General features: G+C 26.9%; 1 protein-coding gene across 1 annotated transcript; it reads left to right on the top strand.

The window, feature by feature from the left end:
* The first annotated feature begins 914 nt into the window (after positions 1–914).
* Positions 915–3,652, top strand: LOC111690027 (conserved oligomeric Golgi complex subunit 7). The gene is made up of 2 exons (XM_023452492.2): positions 915–1,501; positions 1,698–3,652. The coding sequence occupies exons 1-2, from the start codon at positions 1,019–1,021 to the stop codon at positions 3,492–3,494; spliced, it is 2,280 nt and encodes a 759-aa protein (XP_023308260.2). The 5' UTR covers positions 915–1,018; the 3' UTR covers positions 3,495–3,652.
* The last annotated feature ends 7,882 nt before the right edge of the window (positions 3,653–11,534 follow it).

Consider the following 11,534-nt stretch of genomic DNA (forward strand, 5'->3'; position numbering starts at 1 on the left):
CTATCTATCTATCTATCTATCTATCTATCTATCTATCTATCTATCTATCTATCTATCTATCTATCTATCTATCTTTCTATCTATCTATATATCTATCTATCTCATGGAAATCAGTGTGATTTTTGACAAAACACGGCAACTCTTTTTTGTCTACATTTAGCTCTTATACTGATCAAGAATGGAAAATTTTCTTCGTTAAAATAAAATAGGAAGTAAAAATGAAAAATTAATAGAAGACGAATAGTTAAAAAGTAAATCACAAAAAGTCGAAAAAGTTGGCTTTGTTATTTTTTTATTCTCACTAAAAAAACATAAACAATGAACAACTGTTTTTTGCAAATAATACTTTTATAAAATGAAAAATTTTAAATAAACATATATAACAATAATAAATAAAACAAAACAAATCAGAAAATTGCAATTTACTTAAAATATTAAGTTTTTTTTCTTCCGAATTCATTGTTTTATTGTTTTTGTTGTGTTTTCTCACTTATAATTTAAGTTTAATTAGCCAATTTCACTCAGTTAAACTAAGATAATAAGTAACTTTTACTGAAAAACACAAAACATTATCTGAAAAACCCGCCCTAAAAGATTTTTTTTTCAAATATTTTCTTGATTTCTTTGTGATTCTGTTCTTAACAGAATTATGTATATCAATTCACTAATAGGTTGTTGTCTAGGATATCCCGTACATGAAATAGTGATGCCAACTTATTTTACCACTATTAATACTTTCTATGTAAATACAACACAGTGTTGTTAACAGCTGACGTCTAAAAAACAAAACTCAAGGTGAATTCACATAAGGTGGTGTCAAGATATATTGATTTAATAAAGCAATATAAAATCTACTGTGATGTTAATACTACCTTATAATGAATATACCTTGTGTAAAATGTTGTTGTTGCCGAACTGCCACCACCTTCTGTGAATTCGCCTTAGACAACATCATCAATTTGTTTTCACAACAAAATTTTGTTCTAAATGTGTTAATTGCAATAAATTTATACAAAAAATGGATATTTCTGCTTTATCCGAAGATAAATTCGATGCAGTCAATTGGATTAATGATAATTACAAAAAATACAGTAGTGACGATGTAAAAAGTTCGAAAAATGCAGAAACCAACACCGGTGGTGATACAGAGTTGGCAGTAGAATTTATCAACAATTATGTTTCCAAACTGCAGTTATACGTTCAACAAGTTAATTATGCCATCGAAGAGAGTAGTCAACAATTGGTGGCCAGTATGCCGAGAGTAGTTAAAGATGCTAAAAATCTTCACAATGATGTCAAGGAATTGCAACAGCGTATGATGATTATGCGTCAAGAAGTGGCTGCTGTTCAGGAGGAAACGGGAGAATGTATGGCTACATTGGAGCGTTTAAATACAATGCAAACAAAGTTGCAGACAGCAAAGGAGTCACTGCAAGAATCCGACGGTTGGGGTAATTTAATAGCCGAGTTGGAAGATAGTTTTGAGAGGAATGATTTGAAGGTAAGGAATTGGTAAATATTATGAAAATTAGCAAATTAATTAAAAATGTTTAATTTTTTATAAAAAATCTTTAAATTAAATTTTCTATTAAAAAGAAATATTCTATAAAAATTAAAATTTTCGAAAATTTTCTTCAAAATATAATTTTTATAAAAAATTTTCCATAAAATTAGATTCCTAATCCATACCTTTTCAGAGTGTCTGCGACAAAATATCAGCTTTACAAAAAAGTCTACAAGCACAAGAGCAACTACCCGGCCATTCTGATCGCTACTCACAAGTTGAAGACTTCAAAAATCGTCTCGAAGCATTGGCCTCGCCCAATGTTGTGCAGTGTTTTGCCGAAGGAAGCATAGAGCAGGCACAACGATATGTCAGCATCTTTGCTGCAATTCAAAGAAAACCTCAACTACTGCAATACTATCGTGCTGTGCAGAAAACTGCTCTCCAGCAGCAATGGAAACAGACTCTGGAATTGCAAGCAACTGAGACAGCAGGTCAACAACAACATTTTCTTACTTTATTCTATGATCAATTGCTGGAAAATTGTCAACGTCAAGTGAAATGGTGTTCACAGGTATTCGAGGATGAAGATGCACAACAGCAGCCATTTGTTTTGCTAGCGGAACTACTGCCAGCTCTGCAGCCTACGCGAGATAATCACATATTACAATTACTAAAGACATGCAATGAACGTTTGGATTTGCTGCAGTTATTTGCCCAAGCAAATCATAATTTTGTTTTGCAATTAAATGCTTATATGGAACAGTCTTCGATTCATTTAAGCAAAGAGTTAAAACAACAATTGGGTCTGTCGATCTATGAATATTTTCATAAATTCATACAGCAATATCCAAGACTTGAAGAGACACAACTATCTACTCAAGTAGATCGAGTTTTAACTACTCAACCTCATGCCAGTGATGCTGTACGTCATTTAAAGGATATAACCAGTAAACTTTTCGCTTGGTTACACGAATCCCTCAACAGATGTTCCAATATTACCAGTGATCTGGCTCTCTGCAAGCTGATCAATTTATTGGGTGGTATATTTAAACGTTTAATGGAACAATTCTCTAAAACCCAAAGACAACTTTCTCTTAATCTGGGAAATTCTGCAAATAACCCCAACACAGATAGCAATTGGTCTATGTTGCAATATACACTAGCTCTGCTGGAATGTTTGGCTGATTTCCAGCAAAAATTACAAAAATTTGAGAAAACCTTACAGGAACGTTTAACAACATTGGAGCTTAAACTTAAGGAAAATCAATTGTCCAACATAAATGTGTACCAGACATTTGACACGGCTGAACAGCAACGTATCTTAAATTCTATCGCCGAGTTTCAACAAAAACGTTTGGAAACGAATCAAGATGCTAGCTCTGTGTCTATGGGTATCTTTGCCAATATATACGATGCTTTGAAAACACATTTTATCGAAACACATGATATAACTTTAAACATTCTTTTACAACCTTTGGACTCTCATCTCTCGGAAATACAACCACCAACAGAATTATCCCAGGGACATGTGCAAGATATGCCTGCCTTTAGTTTTGCTCCACAAGAAAGTATAACCCAAATAGGACAATATTTACTAACATTACCACAACATTTGGAACCTTTACTACTGTCACCTTCCACACTTCTCAAACAGGCCTTGGAAATGTGTCACATTAAATATTCCCAACCCATACCAAGTGCTGATATTTTACTATCTCTAGTAGTGGCACAATGTTGTGTTTTATATCAATCACAAATTTTACAAATCAAATCCCTAACAAGTTCTGCCTCTAAACAATTGTCCGTGGATATTGAATATCTGGCAAGTGTGGTAGATGAATTGGGTTTAACCCTTAATACTTCGCTTACACAAATACTAACTTTGCTAAAAGCATCTCCCGAAAACTATTTGGCTTTAAGTGCTGGCTGTGAACCACGTCTAGTAACGGCAGTTAGACAAATGCGCAATATTATATCAACGCAGTAAGTTGTTTACATTTTACATAAGTAAAACTAATTTTACACATTTCTTTAAAAATATTTAAATTTTATACGTCTATATATGTATTTTGCGTAGTTAAAAATATTATATGTAGACATTTCCATGAATATGTATTATGTTAGAATAAATATTATTACAATGCATATTAGTTCTTTTTACAATTATAGTTATAGAACACACATGTATGTGTCTCTAAGATGGCCATAAAAGTGGTCAACTCTTGTCAACAAATAACAACAACCTACTTTAAAATATTATTAATTTTTGTACTCAATAAAAAATAATACGAAACAACGTAATAGAACACAGTCTGCATTGTTTTAATGTGGGCTGGAGAATTATATTACAAATTATTAAGCTGTCGACACATTCATTTCTTTAGCACAATATTACATATTTAAATCAATCGATAACACAAGATGTATTACAGAAATCAATTCTTGCTCGAGATTTTCTATAAAAATATGTTGTTAGCTTAAGAAATCAACCTATAGGTGCTAGTTTTTATAGAGAAAGCAAAAGTTAGCTCGATAGTTCAAGATTTTCTAAAGAAATCAATCGCTAACTTAAGTTTTACTATAGAAACTCCAACTCCTTAGGATTTCTACAGAAATAAATCGCTGAAGAAATGGAGATTCCCTATATATGACATCCTGAATTCAAAATTTTCTACAGAAATAGAGATTTATAATGAAATGAAGATTACTTATAGAAGGCATCTATCTAACCCCAACACTGATAGCAATGGGTCCATCTATCTATTTATCTGTCTATCTATCTATCTATCTATCTATCTATCTATCTATCTATCTATCTATCTATCTATCTATCTATCTATCTATCTATCTATCTATCTATCTACCTATCTATCTATCTATCTATCTATCCATCTATCTATCTATCTCATGGAAATCAGTGTGATTTTTGACAAAATACGGCAACTCTTTTTTTGTCTTACTAAATTTAGCTCTTATACTGATCAAGGATGGAAAATTTTCTTTTTTAAAATAAAATAGGAAGAAAGAATGAAAAATTGATAGAAGAAGAATAGTTAAAAAGTAAATCACAAAAAGTCAAAAAAGTTGTCTTTTTGTTTCAATTAAAAAGAGCCTTAGATAGATGCCTACATTTCCTAGTAATTAAAATTCATTTTTAGTTAAATAATTAAATAAATTACCGTTATTTTAAAATATTTTTGAAAAGTACTATTGTAGAGAATTTACCAGCCCTGTACATTATTTACATTTCCTCTCTTTAAATTTGTAAACAACTTGTTTTTGTTTTTTTTAATGTGAATTTTCCTTATTATGTATTTGTTGTAACAACAAATATAAGTTGACTTTGCAAAACAAAAGCGACAAACACAAACGTATAACAAAAGAAGAATGAAAAGAAAAATATAATTTTAGTTATTGGACAACTATACCACAGTAAATACGTGCGTTTGATTTCTGTTCGGGAGAAAAAAACATTAAAAAAAGCGGCAGACATTAAATCACGGGAGATTTTTTCCTTCTTTCAAACATAAAAAAATAATTTAATGACAGAAAGTTCTTGAAATTCTACATAAAACATACATAAAAACCCTTTAATAAACATAAAATTAAAAAAAAGTGTTTTAATTTGTAAAAAAAAGGCAAGTGAAGTTATTTGTAAAACAAAAGTAATGATTCATCATTTTTTATTACCAAGTTAATGTTGATTGTTTATTTGTTTGTAAGGTGGTCAGTGCATTACAATAAATGTGGTTTTCATATAGTGTCTGCTTGATGTTCAATAAAAATTTAAAAAATCTATAATAATAATTGTGTAGTCTTATTATTATTAAGCCCAGTGAAAGTTTAATTACTTGTATTGTTTTAGTGAATAATTAAAAAGAAATACCTAATAGTTGCAGTAAAAAAGTGTATTATTCACTTTGCAATATTTCAATCAATAAAACAACAAACAACAAAAGTGTTTTTACCTATTTGTTGTAAAACAACAACAAATAGAAAAAAATTGTTGTCTCTACACTTTAATTTATTTACACTCATCATCACTCAACTCCTTCAACCTTAAAATAATTTAATAATAAAAACAGTGGCTTTAAAATATTTTCGTACACAGTAAGATGTTTATTTTGTTTTATTTACACTTTTTATTTATTAATTATGTTTTGTTATTATTTTCATTTTGTTAAAATTCTGCAAAAGTTTTAATGAATTTGCGTGTAATGTATGAAAAGATCATTATGTACAACAAACATTTGATTTTTATCTGACATTATATTTTCCGGCAGTTGGAATTAATTATTGATACAGGAGGAAGATATCTTTGATTAAAACATAACAAGAGGAAACATACAGTGAGTTGGTGTAGTACTTTCGAAAACTGTTTGATACTACCATCACACAGTGCTTTTTCTGATGTATATACTTTTTATAAGTTTAGACAACTTAGTCTATACTAGTCAATTAAGTCTATAGTAAAAGCTATAGTCTAGTCTATAGTCTAGTCTACAGTCTAGTCTACAGTCTAGTCTACAGTCTAGTCTATAGTCTAGTCTATCGTCTAGTCTGTAGCCTATTCCATAAATTAGTCTATAGTCCTGTCGATATATTCTAGTCTATACACTAGTCTATAGTTTAGTCTATACACTAGTCTATAGTCTAGTCTATACACTAGTCTATAGTCTAGTCTATAGTCTAGTCCATAGTCTAGTCTATATACTAGTCTATAGTCTAGTCTATAGTCCAGTCTATAGTCTAGTCTATAGTCGAGTCTATAGTCTAGTCTATAGTCGAGTCTATAGTCTAGTCTATAGTCTAGTCTATAGTCTAGTCTATAGTCTAGTCTATAGTCTAGTCTATAGTCTAGTCTATAGTCTAGTCTATAGTCTAGTCTATAGTCTAGTCTATAGTCTAGTCTATAGTCTAGTCTATAGTCTAGTCTATAGTCTAGTCTATAGTCTAATCTATAGTCTAGTCTATAGTCTCGTCCATAGTCTAGTCTATAGTCTAGTCCATAGTCTAGTCTATAGTCTAGTCCATAGTCTAGTCTATAGTCTAGTCTATAGTCTAGTCTATATTCTAGTCTATAGTCTAGTCTATAGCCCAGTCTATAGTCTAGTCTATATTCTAGTCTATAGTCCAGTCTATAGTCTAGTCTATATTCTAGTCTATAGTCCAGTCTATAGTCTAGTCTATAGTTCAGTCTTTATCTTGCCTTTATCTTGTCTATAGTCTAGTCTATAGTCTAGATTATGTTCAGTCAGTAGTCTATTTAATTGAGAACTTAATAACATCATCGGACAAATTCGCAGACTAAAAGCCGTCATTTCTTAATAGCTATTTTCTTAGTTGTCCTTTATATGATCGGTGCATAATTAATATTAGAAATTTAACAACATAAATTACAGTATCGGGTCATTACTTAAGTGATTATATTCTTAATAGAAACAAAATACATCAAGGACATGTTTTGACTTATTAATGACCCATGTATTTAAAAAATTCTGAAAATAGACCATAAAATGAAGGTTTTTTGCGAAAATAATTTTAAATAATAATTTATTTATAATACACAGAAATATGTATTTATATATTAAATATATATTCATTTAAAATTTATGCAAATTTAAAAACTTTATGATTGACAGCAACCATTTTGACAGACAACAGCAAATTATGTCAACTATAGACCGTAAAACGCTTTTCTATTTAAAATACATACGGAAACACAATATAAAGCCAAAATCTTTGTTACTTTTTTTTCAAGGTCAGACTAACAAATATTTAATTTATGAGAATATAAAATTTTTGTCAAATCATTATTACTAAAATGGTATGAATCAACTAATGTTTTAATTAACAGATGAAAATTGTTAATATAATATTCACTAGAAGTGCGAACATTCATATTAAAAAATTAAAATAAAAGCAATAAAAAACCGGTTGACTCTACGAAATTATTTACTATTGTCTATGTTGTCAATTTATGAATGAATTTAAAATGTTAAACTTTTTATAGTTACAACTTTTTTAACTCACTGTAGACCTAATGTGACAGATACATATTCTCACTTAAGCAAGCAACTACTCTCATGTGTTTTAAATTCTTTGTAATCCGAGGAACAAACTGTATTTACAGGTAAATACAGGGGAGGGATTAATTAATCACTTACTTGTTGTGCGATTATCTGTCATATTTGTATTTGTTTAATTTTTTCATGTCTGATGCTATTTTTAGCCACAAATGTGGTAAAAGATCACCTAAATTTTTCTTATTAGGCTTTTGAATAAGCTGAGGCTATACTAAACTATACTATAGACTGGACTATAGACTAGACTATAGACTAGACTATAGACTAGACTATAGACTAGACTATAGACTACACTATAGACTAGACTATAGACTAGACTATAGACTAGACTATAGACTAGACTATAGACTAGACTATAGACTAGACTATAGACTAGACTATAGACTAGACTAGACTATAGACTAGACTATAGACAAGACTATAGACTAGACTATAGACAAGACTATAGACTAGACTATAGAGTAGACTATAGACTAGACTATAGACTAGAGTATATACTAGACTATAGACTAGACTATAGAATAGACTATAGACTAGAATATAGATTAGACTATAGACTAGACTATAGATTAGACTATAGATTAGACTATAGACAAGACTATAGACTATAGACTAGACTGTAGAATAGACTATAGCCTAGACTATCCACTTGGACTCTGACTAGACTAAAGACTAGACGATGTACTAGAGTATAGACTAGTCTATTGTTTAAATAGACTTTAGATTCATTAAATCTCTTTTTTAATAAGAAAAAACACAATCGTACTTCTTAGGATTCAAGGTAATTTTTAAGAAGTTCAACATTTTAAAATGTATATAGAATTTTTAAAGTATAAATTTTTTAGTCTATTTTTTATTAAAATATACAAATTTACTTGTAGTTATGTTTAATGATTTGCAAATATAAATTTTATAAAAAAAAACATTTATGCTGATCATATCGTGGGCGGTATTATTGAATACATAAATACATTTTATATATATATATTTGATATCTATATATTTAAAAGAAATTTATATAGAAACACATTCGACAAGTGTGCCATTTAAAATTTGTCATACTTTAATAAACATAAAGTAAAACAGACAGTATGTTACAAAAGTCTACAAACACTAACATCAGTGATGGAAATTGGCCCATAAATACGTTTTTGTTTATGAACTAGTCTTTTTATAAATTCACAGTGGGACTAGCCATTTAGGTGTGCTATTGATTTCTTGTAATTTAAGCTGCCAAAATATGCTCTCAGTTTTCACTTTAACCTTTGACCTTTTATCACTTAGGCATTATTTCGCATTAACTGAGAATAGAATAAACAATAAGAAGATCAACTTCGAATTCGTTTGAAAGCTATATTTTTTCTTTTAGAAGCTTTAGAAGTTTAACCTACTCTAGAAATTGATTAAACAGTGGGCTGATTAAATAAAAATTCTGAGAAAATCTTTTAGTCACCAACAACAAATGACTATTAATAATATTTGAATAAATTTAATAATAATGTTTTTCCCCTTTTTTTATAGTTTATTTTATTTGATTAAATAAACATATTAATATGAACACTTAATAAAATAACTAAAATTGCTCATATAATAAAGTTATATTCTATTTAATATATTTATTTGGAAACCAAAATTTAAATTTTATTTAAATATTTATTTGTTGTTTATAACAACACTTGTCTGTGGTGGTGACCAACAACCAACTAAGGGTAAAAATTATCATATATAATGTGTGAATTTTTGTTTGTTGTTTGTAGTTTTTTTTCTTCTGTTCTATGGCTTGTATTGCAATTTAGTGATAAAATGGCATTTTCAATTTTCACGCAAAAACCACACTGTGAATTAAGTACAACAAAAAAAAAAAACAAATAAAAGAAACTAACGTACTCATGTTTTAGTGATGGGGGTTATAGTGCGCATGTAGTAGAATTTGCAATGATACAGATGATACGATATGGATACCTACCTCACTAATTAGTGATGAGAGATTCAAAGATGTAATCGTGGTGGAAGTAAAGAAGCTGGTACTTTTTTTCGTAGCATAACCAAGGGTTTTTTCTATTCTTTAAAATAATTCCAGAATTTCGAAATTATCTATAATTTTTATTTTTATATAATAATATAATTCATTGGAAATTAATCGAAAAAATTTTTTTGAAAATAGAACATGTTTTATCGAAAAATTTCTATAAAAACAGAAAAATTTATCGAAAATTCTCTATAAAAATAGAAAAATTTATCAAAAATTCTCTATAAAAAAATATTGAAAATTTTCTATAAAAATACAAAATTTATCGAAAATTTTCTATAAAAATACAAAATTTGTCGAAAATGTTCTATAAAAATACAAAATTTATCGATAATTTTCTATAAAAATACAAAATTTATCGAAAATTTTCTATAAAAATACAAAATTTATCGAAAATGTTCTATAAAAATACAAAATTTATCGAAAATGTTCTATAAAAATACAAAATTTATCGAAAATGTTCTATAAAAATACAAAATTTATCGAAAATTTTCTATAAAAATACAAAATTTATCGAAAATTTTCTATAAAAATACAAAATTTATCGAAAATTTTCTATAAAAATACAAAATTTATCGAAAAATTTCTATAAAAATCAAAAATTATCGAAAATGTTCTATAAAAATACAAAATTTATCGAAAATTTTCTATAAAAATACAAAATTTATCGAAAATTTTCTATAAAAATACAAAATTTATCGAAAAATTTCTATAAAAATCAAAATTTATCGAAAATGTTCTATAAAAATACAAAATTTATCGAAAATGTTCTATAAAAATACAAAATTTATAAAAAAAATTCTATAAAAATACTAAATTTATCGAAAATTTTTCTTAATAATACAAAATTTATTGAAAATTTTCTATATAAATATAAAAATTGCTATAAAAATAGAAAATTGATAGAAAATTTCTCTAAAAATACAAAATGAATCAAAGATTTTTTAAAAAAATATAAAATTTATCGGAAATTTTCTATAAAAATACGAAATTTATCGGAAATTTTTTATAAAAATACAAAATTTTAACTATCTAAAAAAGAGAAAATTTATCGAAAATTTTCTATGAAAATACAAAATTTATTGAAAATTTTCTACGAATATACAAAACTTATCGAAAATTTTCTACGAATATACAAAACTTATCGAAAATTCTCTATAAAAATACAAAATTTATAAAAAATTTTCTATAAAAATACTAAATTTATCGAAAATTTTCTATATAAATATAAAATGTATCGAAAATTGCTATAAAAATAGAAAATTGATCGAAAATTTTCTATAAAAATAAAAAATTGATCGAAAATTTTCTATAAAAATAAAAAAATTGATCGAAAATTATTCTAAAAATACAAAAATTTATCGAAAATTATTCTAAAAATACAAAATTAATCAAAGATTTTTTGTAAAAATATAAAATTTATCAAAAATTTTCTATTCCAATTTTATAAAAAATTTTCTATAAAAATACTAAATTTATCAAAAATTTTCCTTAATAACACAAAATTTATCGAAAAATTTTTATATAAATATAAAATGTATCGAAAATTGCTATAAAAATAGAAAATTTCTATTAATATACATATCTTATCGAAAATTTTCTAAAAACAGAAAATTTATCGAATTTTGTTAAATACAAAGTTTATCGAAAGCTTTCTATAAAAATACAAAATTTATCGAAATTTTTCTATAAAACACTACTTTTATTGAAATTTTTCTATAAAAATATAAAAACATGAAATTTATCGGAAATTTTCTATAACAATACGAAATTTATCGGAAATTTTCTATAAAAATACGAAATTTTAACTATCTAAAAAAGAGAAAATATATCGAAAATTTTCTATGAAGAAATTATTGAAAAAAAAGTTTTTATAAAAACTGAAAGTTTATCGACAAATTTTCTATAATTT

The sequence above is a fragment of the Lucilia cuprina genome, chromosome 6, assembly GCF_022045245.1.
Source record: "Lucilia cuprina isolate Lc7/37 chromosome 6, ASM2204524v1, whole genome shotgun sequence".
Taxonomy (NCBI): domain Eukaryota; kingdom Metazoa; phylum Arthropoda; class Insecta; order Diptera; family Calliphoridae; genus Lucilia; species Lucilia cuprina.

Excerpts from the sequence above, each read along its gene's own strand:
- LOC111690027 (XM_023452492.2), top strand. The coding sequence starts at position 1,019 with ATGGATATTTCTGCTTTATCCGAAGATAAATTCGATGCAGTCAATTGG. Across the intron at positions 1,502-1,697 it reads TTGAGAGGAATGATTTGAAG|AGTGTCTGCGACAAAATATC; the intron begins GTAAGGAATTGG and ends ATACCTTTTCAG.